The 16,752-nt window shown below is 37.8% G+C and overlaps 1 protein-coding gene across 12 annotated transcripts in view; it reads left to right on the top strand.

The window, feature by feature from the left end:
- Positions 1–16,752, top strand: part of ppfia2 (PTPRF interacting protein alpha 2) — a 222,827-nt gene that overhangs the window by 203,715 nt on the left and 2,360 nt on the right. For 3 of the 12 annotated variants that reach the window (XM_047390071.1, XM_047390066.1, XM_047390072.1), the window contains 10 exons: positions 1,552–1,633; positions 4,627–4,827; positions 6,994–7,056; positions 10,311–10,343; positions 10,420–10,595; positions 10,877–10,974; positions 11,067–11,242; positions 11,578–11,646; positions 13,029–13,185; positions 14,870–14,954. In XM_047390071.1, the coding sequence (XP_047246027.1) occupies positions 1,552–1,633; positions 4,627–4,827; positions 6,994–7,056; positions 10,311–10,343; positions 10,420–10,595; positions 10,877–10,974; positions 11,067–11,242; positions 11,578–11,646; positions 13,029–13,185; positions 14,870–14,928 (1,114 nt within the window). In that variant the 3' untranslated portion in view covers positions 14,929–14,954. The other 9 variants (XM_047390061.1, XM_047390060.1, XM_047390070.1 and 6 more) reach the window with 7 other exon arrangements.

Here is a 16,752-nt window from a genome sequence, read left to right as displayed (position 1 = left end):
CACTTAGCACATGCCGTAGGCTCCCTTCAAGGAGAGGCCATTATCTAAATTGGTTATTCTGTATTAATATATAATGTCTTGTAAATATATTCATACTCCTTGTACTTTTTCACATTTTTTTCATGTTACAAACAGACCTATGAAAGTATTTCTTGTGATATGCAGTGAATTGTAGTGCATAATTGTTAAGGGGAAGGAAAAGGATTCATGGTTTTCAAATATGTTTATGATTCAAAATCTGGAAAGTGTGTTTGTATTTAGTGTATATACCTCCAAGTTGATACTTAGTTGAACCACCTTAGTGTCTCTACAAGCTTTGTTCTAGAGATTGACATTTTTACCTGTTCATTGCAAAATAGCTCAAGCTCAGTCAGATTGGATGAAGAGCATCTGTCAAAATCATTTCTTGTCAAGATTCTCAATTGGATTTAGGTCTGGATTTTGACTGGGCCATTTCAACACATGAATATGCTTTGATTTAAACGTATTCATTGTAGCTCTGGCTGTATGTTTGAGGTCATTGTCCTGCTGGATGGTAAACAATCTGCTCCAGTCTCAAATCTCTGGAAGCATTCAACAGGTTTACAACTAGGTTTGCCCTGTATCCTCCTTCCTCCAGTTAGCACCGGTCAGCTTTTCTTTGTGCCATACGCCTTTAGTTTATGGAGAATGTGCTTCATGAGATGTTCAAAGCTACAGAGTCTGTTTTATAACTAAACCAGCTTAAAACGTCTCAACATCATTGCCTTCATGATTCTCTTTACTTATTTTTCTTTAACAAACTGTGACATGCATTTGTACTGAGATTAAATTTAGTGAGGTTTTTATTCATTTTTAAGTTCTGAAGAAAGTTGGTTACGCTGGATTTTATTTAAGAATATCAGAGTAAAGGGGATTAATACAAATGTTTTGTAAAACAAAAAATGTAAAAACCATGAATCAATGTCCTTCCATTTCACAATTTTAAACAAATGTGTGTTGGTCTATCATATAAAATCTTCATTGAAATTTGAAGTTGTATCATGATAAAAATGTGGAGTATGAATACTTTTGCGAGGAACTGTACACAGTAGTATGTTTAAAGAACAGCTGACAAATTTTGTGTGATCTTAAGAAAACAAGTTGTACAATTGAGATGAAAATGGTTCTGAGGAGCAGGGATTTGGGGAAAAAAAACGTCATACATAATTTTACAACCTGTGTGTAAGATTGTGCATCTTTAACAGTGGAGCTAGATTCATGCCCTTTCTCAACTTTGTGAGCAGAGATAAACGATAAAGTGTTGCACTTTTCAGCACGCTTGGTGTACTGGCTGGTCTCGGAGATAAAATGAGAGGGAGTGCTAACCTCTCATACACTAGGCGCACAGAGGAAGAAGAACTCCATGCACATAAGATAGAACAACAAAAACACAGCAGTGTTGCTTCATGGATTTGGGGAACGTTTGTGAGGATAAGAGTTTTTAATAAGATGGATTAGACTGATCAGCTGTATGATTAAGACGTACATGTTTCCATGTTCAATCAAGCTCTCATCTGTCCCTGCCCTCAGGCATGAGCTTTTGGAGGAGGCCAGGAGGAAAGGCTTACCTTTCGCCCAGTGGGATGGCCCCACAGTTGTAGCCTGGCTGGAGGTAAACAGCTTTTTATGTTGTAAAAAAAGCCGTTTCTGTCACAGCTAAATCAATCCTGGACCATTTTAACCCATTAGAGCTTGATTTACTGTAAGGCCTTTTTAGGATATTTTCCAGGGTAGATTTCTGGGGTCATTTATTTATACCGTTCCTTGCTATTTACTGCATATACCAGGTTAAAAACATATGAGTAGACTTTTTTACATTGTATTATTACATGTTCCTTCTGAGTTGTATCTCAGAGTGTAAGCACTGTGTAAAAATCAAAAAGTAATGTTTGTGGTTGCTGAACACCAGATTGTTAAACAGAACACCAGAATATTGAATATCAGAAGCTCACTTTTGTCTCTTCTCTGCCACAAAGGCATAGGAAAGTGGAAGTCTGCCTCCATGAAGTTGATCTAAAATTCCTTAGTTTATACCTTTGCAAAGAGTTTTAGAGTAACTTTACATAACTTATAGAGAGTAGATGTTGGTACAGAATTATCAATTGTAGGTTTATAGCTAAAAATTACAGATTTTATTTTCATGAGGGGTGCCTTTTCAAGACGGGACTTGGGGAATGGCAAAATTTCTATAAAATCTTTGATTAAGGTTGAAGATTTTCAGACTTTAACCATTTTATTAATGTTTCAATTGAAAATGCTGTAGAAAAATATACAAAAATGTTTTATTGCTGATTTCACTGTTTTGTCTTATTCTGGAGATGACTCTCCCAATGTGGACAAAAGGGCTGAAACATCTCCTCAGCTGATTTAAGCTTTAAGAAGGGCAAATATAATTTTTTTTTTTTCCTTTTTAGTTGTTTTTTGGATATATAGCTCAAGATACTTCTAATAATTTCAATGATTGAGATTGAGAACAGTTTATTTTACGTAAAATACGAAAAAAGCAAGCACAAGGCAGTCAAGAAAGTAGTCAAAGACTTATGTTTATGTTTAGAAAACCATACTATGGCAATAGAGCGTAACAAAATGACCACCGAAGACAAAAGTATTGATGGCCAAGTCTTCAGCTTCAGGGGTACGTAAGAGAATAAGAGAATATTTTATAGTCATGTATCCAGTGAGGTGGAGAAAGTCAGAAAAAATGTTGCTTGACATCAGGAGGTTGGAGACCTAAAAACCTGCACCATATGCAGGGATTTAAAAGCACTCTTCAGTAGACCTAGTCTACCTTCAATTCACCATGGTTGCAATTGCCTGCTGTAATTGAGAAAACAAATTTAAAACAATAAAATTCAGGCAGCATTCAGATTGGTGTAATTTCTGGCCTGATTCTGAAAAACATTGTTACTGTGTTGTGCACAGGCCCTTCATCAGCATGTTTCTCCAGCAACTCATCTGACCAGCCTTCTTTATATTAGCAAGCAATGCTGTGGTTTCTCAAGCCTCACTGCAAACTTGATCAATCTAGGTGGTTTCCACGCAACATTTTGTTCAGTCCTGAAATGTTACTTTAACCTAATGTTAGATGTCATTGATGGAAGAAAAGTTTAAATATCGATACCCAGTTGGATGTTAGCTGCAGTCACACACATTCTTTCATTTGGCTCAGACTCAACTAAAAAAAGTGACAGCTAAAATTAGTGATCATTCCTAAATATGCATTAGAGAATTGTTTATTGGGAGCAGTTTACTTGATGCAATCTGCAGACAACAACAGATGCTTTGTTCTGTCAAAGGAAAGAAAATGTAAGAATCATAAAAGTAAACATTTTCTTTACCTGATAAACTTCAGGCTAAACTGTGAACTGTGGCATAAACTGTGCTATGTCCTCTCTCCTGAGGATTCGGTTGTTCTTTCACTTAAATTCAACATTCAGATTGTTTTATAATCCTGGAGGGAAAGGAGTTTACAATGGAGGGACTGTGTACACCCAATGTTTTTCTCCATTTTTTTCATCATTGTAGTTTAATCCATCCTTTTTCTGTTTTGCCACTAAGCGGACATATTCACTTTATATATTCCTGCTAAAGAAGGTACTTTTTTCTCAAGAAAACTGTCCCTTATGTGATTAGAGGAAGGGATTTAAAGAATGTGACCTGACAGATACTATCTATGTATGGTAGTGCCTTCTTGTTTTAGTAAGGGTCTTTTTGTTTAAAAGAAAACACTTAGTGACTATAAACCCAGGTAAAGTCGACAACGTATTGATAACTTCTAGCTGTTGAAATCCCCTTATTTCTTTGTTGTTTTTTGGTTCAGCGCCCTGATGCAGGTTGTAGCTCTAGGAAGAGCGTGAATCTTGGACTGAGGTGTTATTCACTTCACATAATTTGGTATTAATATGAAAAAGGGATACAAATATCTTAGTTTAATTCATGGCATTCCTGAAAAGAGAAATAATTTGAGTACAATGCAAAAATAGACTGCCCCCTGCCTCTCAGTTGATATTGTACAGCCATCAGTCTGCTTATGACCTTTCCAACCCTCCTATCATACTGTTCCAAATAAGCATAGAGTCAAATGGGATTATGGGGCTGATGCACATATTTTTGAGCTGCTGATGATCAACAATTTTTGCAAGCATTATGCATTTTTACTCTGACAGTTTTAATGGCAAAAAAATATGAGCTAAATCCAACCAGTCAGTTGTTATGGCGAGATGGAAAACCAATGGTCTGGAGCAGCATGTTGATTCTTAAAGGACACGTTTCAACAGGAAAACTCTGGACTATAATTGGAAAATAGATTAAATGAATAAATATGTGAAAGATAAATCATATTCATTGAAAAAAGTCCCTTTCTTGTAAAAGATTATGCCCTTTTCCAGCACTTCCACAATCTTCACCATCTCTGCTGCTTTTTACACAGCAGGAATATAATGACCCAAGGTATTTGAACAACTTATATATTTTGTCTCGAATACAAAAATCCTAATGGCATGGTAAATGTGGTTAACAACTTGTTAGTGAAAGAGTTGAGGTGGGTGAAAGCAGAGGCACAGTCAATACTTTCCTCATCACCCTCTGTTTTCTACTATGTTGTAGTTGTGGTTGGGAATGCCAGCCTGGTATGTGGCGGCGTGCCGTGCCAACGTGAAGAGTGGTGCCATCATGTCCGCCCTTTCGGACACCGAGATCCAGAGGGAGATTGGAATCAGCAACCCCCTGCACAGGCTCAAACTTCGTCTGGCCATCCAGGAGATGGTCTCCCTCACCAGCCCCTCGGCCCCACCCACCACCAGAACTGTGAGTTGTGCCTTCAAATGGACTCTAAGTGGGCTTAGATTTTTATAAACATTTGTATAAAGCTGCAACTGAATTAAAGGAAGACATAATTCACAAGTTATTTAGGCAGAATTAGGAAATAATTTAAGATATTTTTAGAAACCTCAGTCAAACAGCAGCCTTCGTGTTATATTTATACTTTTTACTATATGCATTTTTATCACTTTAGATTTCACCTTTTTAAATTCTAAGTGTTTTTTTTTTTTATACCTTTTTAAAGTTACAGGATCAAGCTGTTTTGAAGAGTCACAAATTGTACCTCTAAAGCAGGTCTGACTGTAATTAACATAATACAAAACATAATACACTTTAGGCAAAATCAGACATGTTGCTTTTATAGCTCCCTGATGCAGCCAGCATATGTCATGACAGACTGAGGTTTAAAGCTCAGAAAGATATAACAGAGCACTTTGACTGGAATATGTTCAGCGTTTCAGTTATCTGCTGAAAGTCTTGCTCTCTTTCACTGTCTGCAGCCTGGATGAGCTGCAGAAATGTCCTAGGAAAACAGTTTCCTTCTTATATCTCAGGGGTTCCTCTGTCATTGCTAACATGACTGAAAAGTGACCACCTTTGAATTTTGCTGCCTCAGAAACAGCATCCACACTAAAGAGTTTTGCCCACAGAGCCCGATAGAGCTAGGATAATGCATTTAATAATCCAAAAAAAGGACATGCATTTAAGTTGGATGTTTTTGCACGCAACCCTCATAACTAAAATGCTTGATAACCTTTTTTTTTGCCTTTTTTCAGTTCTTTATTAACTGTGATGGTACTCGTCCCTCATGTTCCTTTTTCCATTCCCATCTCTTTGACCAATTAGCTCCAGATCCCTTGAAACTTCACTAAAGCACACTACCAGTTTGAAATTCATCATGAGTGACATGCTTTCTCAGGCTTTGATTTTATTTTATGAGTCATTTTCAAAGAAATATCAATAGTGAATGATCAGGGTCAGGTTAAAAGAGTCACCTTAGACTAAACATATTCCTTCACACCAGTTAGACATTAGGGTTATTGATTTGCTTCAGAGGATATAGCTGGGAACTATACATTCACTCAACTGGTTTTTAGTGCATTTATTGCGCAATTTTCAGCAGCACAGTTGCATTGCTGGATTTAGCAAAATAGCCTATTTTATACTTAGTAACTTGTATTTTTAGTTAAGTATTTCTTTTTGTGGGGCTCTGACTGAAAGCAGATATAGATTTAAGAGAATAGCGAAAAAACAATATCATGATTAACATTTTTGGTCAATATCACTCCTCTTTGCACATCAGTGTTTGTCTGATATTAGTTAAGCATTTTGATGAATTTTACGGATATATTCCTAATAATTCTGAGATCACTTACCTATGGTTTAATTTAATTGCATTATATTATTCTGAAGATAATATAATGCTCCATAGTTCCAGAAAAACCCTGAGCGACCTATTGCTATTTTTTATTTATTGGGGTCATAACACAATTATCAAGGAAATGAGAAAAATTGCAGTTCTTTAACTAACTTGCTATAAATCATTGTCTATTAAAACACCTTTAGGTGGAGTATTAAAAACGTATTGTCAGAATGGACGCCCCATGGCAGACGAAAAGTTGGGTACAAATTGACCAAAACAACAGAAGTACAAACTGGTGAATAGGTGAAATCACCAGCACCCAATATATTTTCTCCAAACACCTGTTGGCCCATTCATTAGGACAAATTTGTGCTTTTAGATCCTTCAGTCTACTTTGTGATCTATACATCAAGTGAAATAAAACAGATGGATTTCTTCTTATAACTTTGATTACAGCCAGTTATAATGTGGCACTGGAATAGCGTGGATAGTGAGGGATGAGTAACATGTCATATTTGTGTCTCTTGGTGTAATGATCTTTGTTTTGCATGGCATTGCATTTGTTGATTGTATGCCAACATTGAGATGTTCTGTGCTGTACTGTGTTTTTTGTCCTTTGCACATTTTCTTTGACCCCTGGTGGGTTTCATCATCTGACCGTGATGCTATAACACTATTGGCTTACAGTGGTGCTGCTCTTCTTCTTTAATACTGCTTGCCCCTCCTAATGGACCTCTACTACCAATCCTGCTGCTACTGCTCTGTCTCTTGGGCTCCGCCTGTTGTAGCCATCAGGCAACGTATGGGTGACCCATGAGGAGATGGAGACCCTGGCAGCTCCTTCCAAAACGGTCAGTCCCAATGTGTCCTTGTCAAACATTTCTTCCTGCATCAGTGTGTTAGTCAAGATCTCAGTGTAGAGCAAGGTGACAAACAGAGAAGGCATGCAATGGTTAAAACCTCTTTTAGACTCTTTGTACTAATATCTGGCTTGAAGATTTGAGCAATATTTTGTCGTAAATTAGCTGAGTGCATTTTCAAAACTGAAGGGCAAACATCAAATCTTTTTGCTTATCTAAGGTCAGAATTGAGAGTGGTTAAGAATATTTTGCAGTTTGTGATTAATAGTAATGATAGTGGAGTAGAAATGAAGTATCAGGCATAAAACAACTACATCTACAGCAGATGAACAGTATGCAGATGCATCACCCTTCATCTTCAGTATATAAACTTTTAAGATAATAACTCTGTGAATCACCTTGTTGGTGCTAAAAACGCAATTTGATTCCCTCAAACCATTTTATCTTTGGGTTTTTTTTTTTTTTAAGATTCAATCTAAATTAGAACTAATTGTCTTTTTGACTTGTCTACTTATGCCTGAATGAGTCATATGTCCGAGTTAAGTGGCCTAACTAACATTTTGTTTTTAGAAATGATTGTAAACCAATCAAAACACAAAGGAAGACTATGAAATAATTTTTGAAAACCAAGACAAATATTAAATTTGAAAGACAGATTGGCTCACTGAAAGAAAACACGGTCATATGCTGTTTATTCCCAATTATTTCATTCAGAATGTGTAATCATGTTCAGCTACCCTCAGCACTTTGACTCCAGGGGAAATCAAGATCAAATAAGGTCATATGATCAAATCTTTTTAATTTTACTTTAACCATGCAAAAATAAATTGTTTATTTACGCAAATAAAAAAACTTAATAACTTGCAGAAATGTCTCTTGCTGTTTGTTCAGTGTTGGTAAAGAATTAGTAAAATGTAAGATCTCTTTGCAGGGTTTCTGTGAGTTTACTTAATGAACATCATTAACAAAAAAACAAAGGTTTACCTAACTACTTTAATCAATTATATTTAACATACCTTTTTAAGTAAATTATAAACTTTGCCAGCTCATCCTGGTATTTTTCAACTCTTGTATGGACCTTCAAATGTACAGGTCCTTCTCAGAATATTAGCATATTGTGATAAAGTTCATTATTTTCCATAATGTCATGATGAAAATTTAACATTCATATATTTTAGATTCATTGCACACTAACTGAAATATTTCAGGTCTTTTATTGTCTTAATACGGATGATTTTGGCATACAGCTCATGAAAACCCAAAATTCCTATCTCACAAAATTAGCATATTTCATCCGACCAATAAAAGAAAAGTGTTTTTAATACAAAAAACATCAACCTTCAAATAATCATGTACAGTTATGCACTCAATACTTGGTCGGGAATCCTTTGGCAGAAATGACTGCTTCAATACGGCGTGGCATGGAGGCAATCAGCCTGTGGCACTGCTGAGATCTTATGGAGGCCCAGGATGCTTCGATAGCGGCCTTTAGCTCATCCAGAGTGTTGAGTCTTGGGTCTCTCAACGTTCTCTTCACAATATCCCACAGATTCTCTATGGGGTTCAGGTCATGAGAGTTGGCAGGCCAATTGAGCACAGTGATACCATGGTCAGTAAACCATTTACCAGTGGTTTTGGCACTGTGAGCAGGTGCCAGGTCGTGCTGAAAAATGAAATCTTCATCTCCATAAAGCTTTTCAGCAGATGGAAGCATGAAGTGCTCCAAAATCTCCTGATAGCTAGCTGCATTGACCCTGCCCTTGATAAAACACAGTGGACCAACACCAGCAGCTGACACGGCACCCCAGACCATCACTGACTGTGGGTACTTGACACTGGACTTCTGGCATTTTGGCATTTCCTTCTCCCCAGTCTTCCTCCAGACTCTGGCACCTTGATTTCCGAATGACATGCAGAATTTGCTTTCATCCGAAAAAAGTACTTTGGACCACTGAGCAACAGTCCAGTGCTGCTTCTCTGTAGCCCAGGTCAGGCGCTTCTGCCGCTGTTTCTGGTTCAAAAGTGGCTTGACCTGGGGAATGCGGCACCTGTAGCCCATTTCCTGCACACGCCTGTGCACGGTGGTTCTGGATGTTTCTACTCCAGACTCAGTCCACTGCTTCCGCAGGTCCCCCAAGGTCTGGAATCGGCCCTTCTCCACAATCTTCCTCAGGGTCCGGTCACCTCTTCTCGTTGTGCAGCATTTTCTGCCACACTTTTTCCTTCCCACAGACTTCCCACTGAGGTGCCTTGATACAGCACTCTGGGAACAGCCTATTCGTTCAGAAATTTCTTTCTGTGTCTTACCCTCTTGCTTGAGGGTGTCAATAGTGGCCTTCTGGACAGCAGTCAGGTCGGCAGTCTTACCCATGATTGGGGTTTTGAGTGATGAACCAGGCTGGGAGTTTTAAAGGCCTCAGGAATCTTTTGCAGGTGTTTAGAGTTAACTCGTTGATTCAGATGATTAGGTTCATAGCTCGTTTAGAGACCCTTTTAATGATATAATTTTGTGAGATAGGAATTTTGGGTTTTCATGAGCTGTATGCCAAAATCATCCGTATTAAGACAATAAAAGACCTGAAATATTTCAGTTAGTGTGCAATGAATCTAAAATATATGAATGTTAAAGTTTCATAATGACATTATGGAAAATAATGAACTTTATCACAATATGCTAATATTTTGAGAAGGACCTGTAGTTTACCCAACTTCAACACCTTAAAACAAGTCTCACAACATTTTCTGGTGATGGGTTTAATGAACCTCATGCCTGTATTCAATCCAGACCTCACCATATTTACACTTTATGTGGTAAAGCAGCTTGTAGTGGACAGAATAACAAGAATTAGCACGGCCTAAATACGCAGCAAACTAGTTTCAGGAGTACAGACCTACCCATTGTAAAGGGAATAGAAAAATAGAAAGTTTATTGGTTGAAGAAGCAATGATAAACAATTGTACAAATGTAAGACGTTAGCTAGCATAATTAAGACTTTTTAAAACTTTTTCAGACCTAGATAGACCTAGGTATACTGCATTTGAAAAGGCTTATTTTTATGGCAGGAACCAGAAGACCTTTACTACGGCCACTGGTTGAGTTTGTTTTTCTTTGCTTACACATTAGTTAGATCAGTTTTAGCTTTGCATGTTATCTGCACTTAAAATTATATTTCTAAAGCAGCTGCAGTATGGTTTAAATATGTGCAGATAATTGGCAAATTTTGTTTTTCCGGGTGTTGTTCCAGAAGTCGGATTCCGAAGAGGGCAGCTGGGCACAGGTAAAGTCAAAAGCTTTTCATATCTCAATCAACAGAAGGCAACATCTTTTTATTTAATGATCACGTTTTGTCTCAGACCCTTGCTTACGGGGACATGAATCATGAGTGGATAGGAAACGAGTGGCTGCCCAGTCTCGGACTACCTCAGTACCGCAGCTACTTCATGGAGTGCCTGGTGGACGCCCGCATGTTGGACCATCTCACCAAGAAGGACCTGAGGGTACACCTCAAAATGGTAGACAGCTTCCACAGGTACTTGACTTACCTTTTGTCATGGATTTTAGTGACTATATGCACATAAAATAGAATTTTAATAATTCTCCCTCTCCTTGTGTTATCTATAGTACAATGTCTTGCAAAGGTATCCATCCATAACCCTTTTTCACATTTTATTTTGAGAGATTTAATTACACGCAGAGGGACTCCATTTTCTAATTACTTAAAATACCTACGAATGTGAAGAAGGGTGTGAATACTTTTACAAGCAGTTTAGCAAAAGGGCAACAGATTTCACTCTGTTTTTCTGAAATTAGAACAAGTTTACAGTATGGAATCATGTGTCTGAAGAAGCTCAACTATGACAGAAAGGAGCTGGAAAGACGCAGGGAACAAAGCCAGCATGAAATTAGAGGCAAGAAAAACAATCTTGGAACATTGCTGTCATGATGTTGTTGAATATATATATATATTTGTTTTTATTTAAGTCAATATTTGCACCTGCAGATGTACTGGTGTGGAGTAATGAGAGGGTCATCCGCTGGGTGCAGAGTATAGGCTTGAGGGACTATGCTAACATCCTGCTGGAGAGCGGTGTGCATGGAGCTCTGGTTGCCCTTGATGACAACTTTGACTACAGCAGCCTGGCCCTGCTTCTCCAGATCCCCACCCAAAACACTCAGGTGCTGCAGACTGTTCCACAATGCACCAATAAATTTGGATAAGTGGTTAATGTTAAAGCATTTTTATTTCATTAGCACAAAAATTATCTGCCTGTGTAACACGAGTATTAGTATTGGCCTTTAAAAGCTGATGGATCAAAATCAGAACATGCAGATCTGCCAACTGTCAATCTGGCACATTGCCCTGTGAATGTTCACTCCTCTCATCTAAATAGGTAATTTTTGAATGTGGCATGGATATCGTAATGTGTCAGCTGCCTCTATTACCATGCTGCTAAAAATAGCTGGATGTGAAAATTAGCACGTGTTGTAGTTAGATTTTTTTTTTCCTTCAGGCACGTCAGATTCTGGAGCGAGAGTACAATAATCTGCTGGCTCTAGGCACTGACAGGAGACTGGATGAGGTGAGCTATAAATGTCACCCACAAGGCTTCACAACACTAGGGTAAAGTTATGCAAAACTATTTAGGACCTTTGAACCTTTCTTAAATACAAGCAACTTGGACCAAGTCAGACCTTAATGAGCCTCATTAGGGCTATAGCATGTTCTGTTATGCAATCTAAAGGCCAGTTTTATAGTTGCAGAGTCTCCTCCTTAAAAATTGTTTAATATTTAACATCCATCTGCATGATCTAATGGTGGTGTTTTTCTTTGTGTTGCGTTACAGGAGTTGCAGCGGTCAGTTTAAGATTAAGAGGAACATTAGCACCCTCCATAGGTCATCTCCTGGCAGAACAAAAAACCTTTATATAGCCAGGGGTATATATCTATGTATATATCTATTGTTTCAGAAGGGCTGTGACTTGCTGTCCATTGTATCTGACTGAGATTAAACCATTTTGAAAGGTAGAATCGGCCAAATAATCAGTCTGTAAATGTGCAAAGCAATACCCCGAAAAAACCTCCAGCTGTAATTGCCACAAATGTGGTTCTACAAAGTGTTGGTCTGTCATGTAAAATCCCCATAAAATACATTGATGTGTGCATCCGAGGGATAACTGAGCAATAAGTTTTAAGAAGAATAATGCACAATTAAAAAAAAATATAGAATAGATACATTTTTTTACTCTTTGCACAACAGATCAATCTTTGGAGTTGCAGTGTCACTAGCAGAAATATTAAAGTAATTTTAAAAGGGATTTAATTATATGCTAACAAATGCTAAAAAGCAAAGCTTATATCTATAAAATAAGTGTGAGGGGGTAAAGCTTTTATGCTGTCAGATGTCTGAGGAAACTTACCTTTAGTTTGATAGAAGACAAAAACTCAACGCAAAACACTCAAGACAGCAAAGAATTATTTGATGCATTCAGAAGTTTTATTTACCAACATGCAGGTCATGGTCAAACCCAGAGTTTCCTGTGTGAGTTTTAACTAATACAGGCAGCTTTATCTGAAAAGCTCCAGTTTTCTAAACACCATCCCATGAACCAGTTCACCAATAATGTTTACATTTCTGCATTTGTAAAAGAGGTAAGTCAGGCAGGGATCTCCCCAACATGTGCACATCAAGTGAGGACTTTTTAGCATGAGGTAATGGATATTCCCATTCAGACTGGAGTTTATCAAAGGTCAACCTCCACTGGTACTAGATTGACTACATATATTTATCATTTATGTTTTTAGCTAATATACATCTCAGCTTTACATTATGTTAGTTTAGAGCTGGAAAAGTTCTTACTTTTAGATAATTCCTTCCCTCTATTTGCTGATCAGTAACCATAAAACGCGAACATGACACCATACTGAAAATCCTAATGGAGTTTTTACGTTTCTGTTGTTTAGTGCGATGACAAAGACTTCCGGGGTCCGTCATGGCGGCGACAGTTCCCTCCCAGGGACGTCCACGGCATCAGTATGATGCCTGGATCGGCAGAAACACTTCCAGCTGGGTTCCGTCTCATTGCGACGTCTGGTCATTCCAGAAGACTGCCCCCTGATGGTAAGGCCAATCAATTTTCTTCTGTTGGCTTGGTGGATAGTTTAGTTTATAAAATGCAGAAAAAACTGGATATTTGAGTCTAGAAGCTGAAATGAAAAAGAGCTTTTATCAACCTGTTGAACAAGTAGATGAAAGTGAAACACCTGAGAGGAGTTTTGGCTGCTGTTTTATGTCAGGAGCATTCTGACTGTCTTTCTTGTTCTCTCCGACGGTTGCTCTGCAGTCCTCTTTGAGGTGCTGGATGACAGTCCTGATGACATGTATTTGGACTGGTTTCAAGGTCAGCTATGTCCTCCAAAAAGTTCTGGGCTTGTCAGTCCCACATCCATACTAATTTTACCTGATCCTTCTCATATTGACACAACTTCTTTCAACCACTGCCCTGCTTCTCTCCTTTGAAAACGGTGATTCTCTTCAACTTGACCTTTCTTTAAGAATAACTCTTACGATTGAGCTTTATAGGATGTTTTGCAAATGTCACTGGGTAAATAAAAGTGGAGAGGGTCTTATTAAAATAAAACCTTTGCTTGATGGTTTAACCCATGAAGTAATGAAACAGAACATTAAAAAGTAGTTTGGCGTAGGTTACCTTAAACATCGTAAATTCACAACCCTTCAGGGTAAGAGGACATTGGCTAAAATGGGCCTCCATTAAAAGGACAGTAATGATTTATTACAGCTTGAGTAATCTACGTAAATATTTCAGATTTATTTTCCCCAATTTGGACAGTTATAAAACGAAATAGATTTGCTTTGGTCAATCCTGATTTCCTGTAGCACTCCTGGCAGCGTGGCTCATCAGGGCTGTCCACTAGGGCTACGTTTGCATGATGTTAACCTTACAAAGCCAAAAAGGATGGTGTCAAATCAGGACACTATCAGATTTATTTTGTCCAAACCCATATAATTACAGTTTTCACCAACATTGTTCAAAATTACTTTATATAAGCTTGTAGACATTTTTCCTTTCTCATTTATAATCATGTCAACTAAAGCTCTCTGTAATCAAATGTGATATTTAAAGTGTAAATTTTTCAGCACATGTTAAGTTGGAAGTCTAAAGTTTATTTACATCGACAAGTAATGCTTAAAAAAGAACAGATGCAGCCCAATAGATGTAATACTCGTTTTACAATTAATAATTTGGGTTTTTTCCAGAAACCTGAACTATCCATTGTATATAGTTAATTAAGAAATTACTGCAGACATCCCATTAACATATTGCTACTCCTATATTATAGAGAAACAACCTTACCTGGTTAGGCTGTTTGTCTATAGAAGAGGATTAGGTATGGTTCAGGTCTGTAATAACAGTACTGTCCTTGCGGCGGCTGCAGATTGTATTAGCAGCAATGCCTTAATGGCATACTATTGTTCAAAATGACTGGGAAAGAATCAATTTCTAGCCAGTGTCCTCCTTTCCCTATGAGACTGAAACAGCTTTCCTGTGTTCCTTCATGTCTAATCTCTGTGCTGTTCTGTGACGCTAACAAAATACTCAAAACAAACCTCCCCTACTGTGATTTGTGGCTTTGTCCTCTCAGGGTGACTGGAAATAAAAATACTATATGGAAGAAATGTTACATGTCTCTATCAGAGTGTGAGAACTTAAGTACCACACATTTGTTACCTTCGATATGGTAGTAGATTTAATGTTTTCTTTCCTCACTCTGTTCGTCTGTAGTCGGACCATCTGCAGTACAGCGACTGGACACCTCAACGGTGAGAACCTACTCCTGCTGAGAGGAGGAAGCAGGGGACCTTAAACTGTAAGCTGTATGTAACACAACACAGTGTCTCGCTCAGTTGAATGCACGGGTTTTATAAGCAGCCCTTAAAAAAGTTTCTAAATGTTTCCAGATAATATCATTAACTTGGCAAATAGAGAATGTGTTTTTGCCAGGTAGCTGTGGTGAAATGACAGGACAGGGGCAAAAAGCAACCTATGGGACATCCTGTGCTCTCCCCTTTAATGCTTGTCGAGAAGTACGAGTTATTTACAGATTAACTTCAAAAGATTACAGCAGCCTAAATAAACTGTCAAAAAGTGAAACTCTGACTCAATTCACATAGTGATATATATTTTTGTTCATTTTGATGATTTTGGCTCACAGCTAATGAAAACCTGTGATACGTGGAGGGAAATCATGCCCTGTGGTTCTGTTGGGGCATTACAGAAGCTCGGGTTGCTTCAATACCGGCCTTCAAGCTTGTCTGCATTGTTGGATTTGGGGTCTTCTCTTCCTCTTAACAACACCCCAAAGTTTATCTATAGGGCAGGGGTGTCAAACTCTACTCCTCAAGAGCCAGTGTCCTGCAACGTTTAGATCTGTCCCTGGTCCAACACACCTCAAACAAATGGGTGCATTTCCTCCTCAGTATGCAGTCAAGTTCTCCAGAGTCCTGCTAATGACGTAATTACTTGATTCAGGTATGTTGAAACAGGGGAACATCTAAAAGTTGCAGGTTAAAGGCCTTCAAGGACTGGAGTTTGACACCTGTGCTATAAGGTTTTAGTTAGGCCAGTTTTCTATTTTATCAAGTACAGTGATACCATGTCATCTGTTGGTTTGAAATACATTTATTTGAAAAGAGGGCTTTAGATTACTAAGTGAAATTCTGGTATTTGTTCTCATTAGCCCAGGTAGGATACCTGTGATGCTGTCTCTAGGTCAGGACTGATTTAACACAGGAAATGTCTTAGATACGTCTGTGTGTGTTGACTCTTAAAGCTATAACTCCACCCACGGTCCAGACCTTATGAATCTCATAAGGCTGTAGTTTTATTTGTTGCTGGTAGATTCTTTTCCTTCCAATCAACTTTCCATTAATATGCTTAGTTTAGCAATGACCTTTAAGAGACTGCTAGCCTTTTTCTGTTGGTTTTATAATACATTGTAATGTTTGGTAGCTGTAAGCTATAATCATCTAAATGGAAAAAAAGTTAACACAAGCTACATCCAATCAGTGTTTCACTTTTTGAATCAAATTACAAATAAGCTACCTTTTCAGTGATTAAGGTGCACTTGTATACTCCTCAAACAGGTTGTCTTTCTCTTGCCCCCCCCCAAAAAAAATTCTTAGGACAAAAGCAATAAACATTTAAACCTTCTAAACTGTTTAGTATTAACCTGTTAAGCCCTAAGGGGTTTTAGAGCAATTTGTGCCTGGAATTACATACCTTAAATAAATCAAATATATCTCCACAACTACAAGGACTACATGCAAACTTTTGGTACCTGTGCAAAGGTAAGACATAAATGAATATATTTTAGTGGAACCATTGTTGCAACCATTACTATGTCTGATTTATTCATGATTAAACACAGAAAAGTTTCTTTTTTTTGGCCCTCGCCTTAATTTTTTTCTAAATAAACATTGCAAAACAAATTTGACGATTTGATTTACCAACATTAAAGCCTAATCTTCCGAGATATTTAGAAAAATAAAAACTTAACCGTGTTTTAACCAGTTTACAGCCAGAGAAAAGTGGGTGGGGCTTAAGGGATTAACTGGCATTATAAAACAGAAATTTAGTGGCATCATAACTGTCAGGTAACAATTAAA

Source organism: Girardinichthys multiradiatus, chromosome 17, assembly GCF_021462225.1.
Source record: "Girardinichthys multiradiatus isolate DD_20200921_A chromosome 17, DD_fGirMul_XY1, whole genome shotgun sequence".
Lineage (NCBI taxonomy): Eukaryota > Metazoa > Chordata > Actinopteri > Cyprinodontiformes > Goodeidae > Girardinichthys > Girardinichthys multiradiatus.
This window is presented reverse-complemented; position numbering and strand designations above follow the sequence as displayed.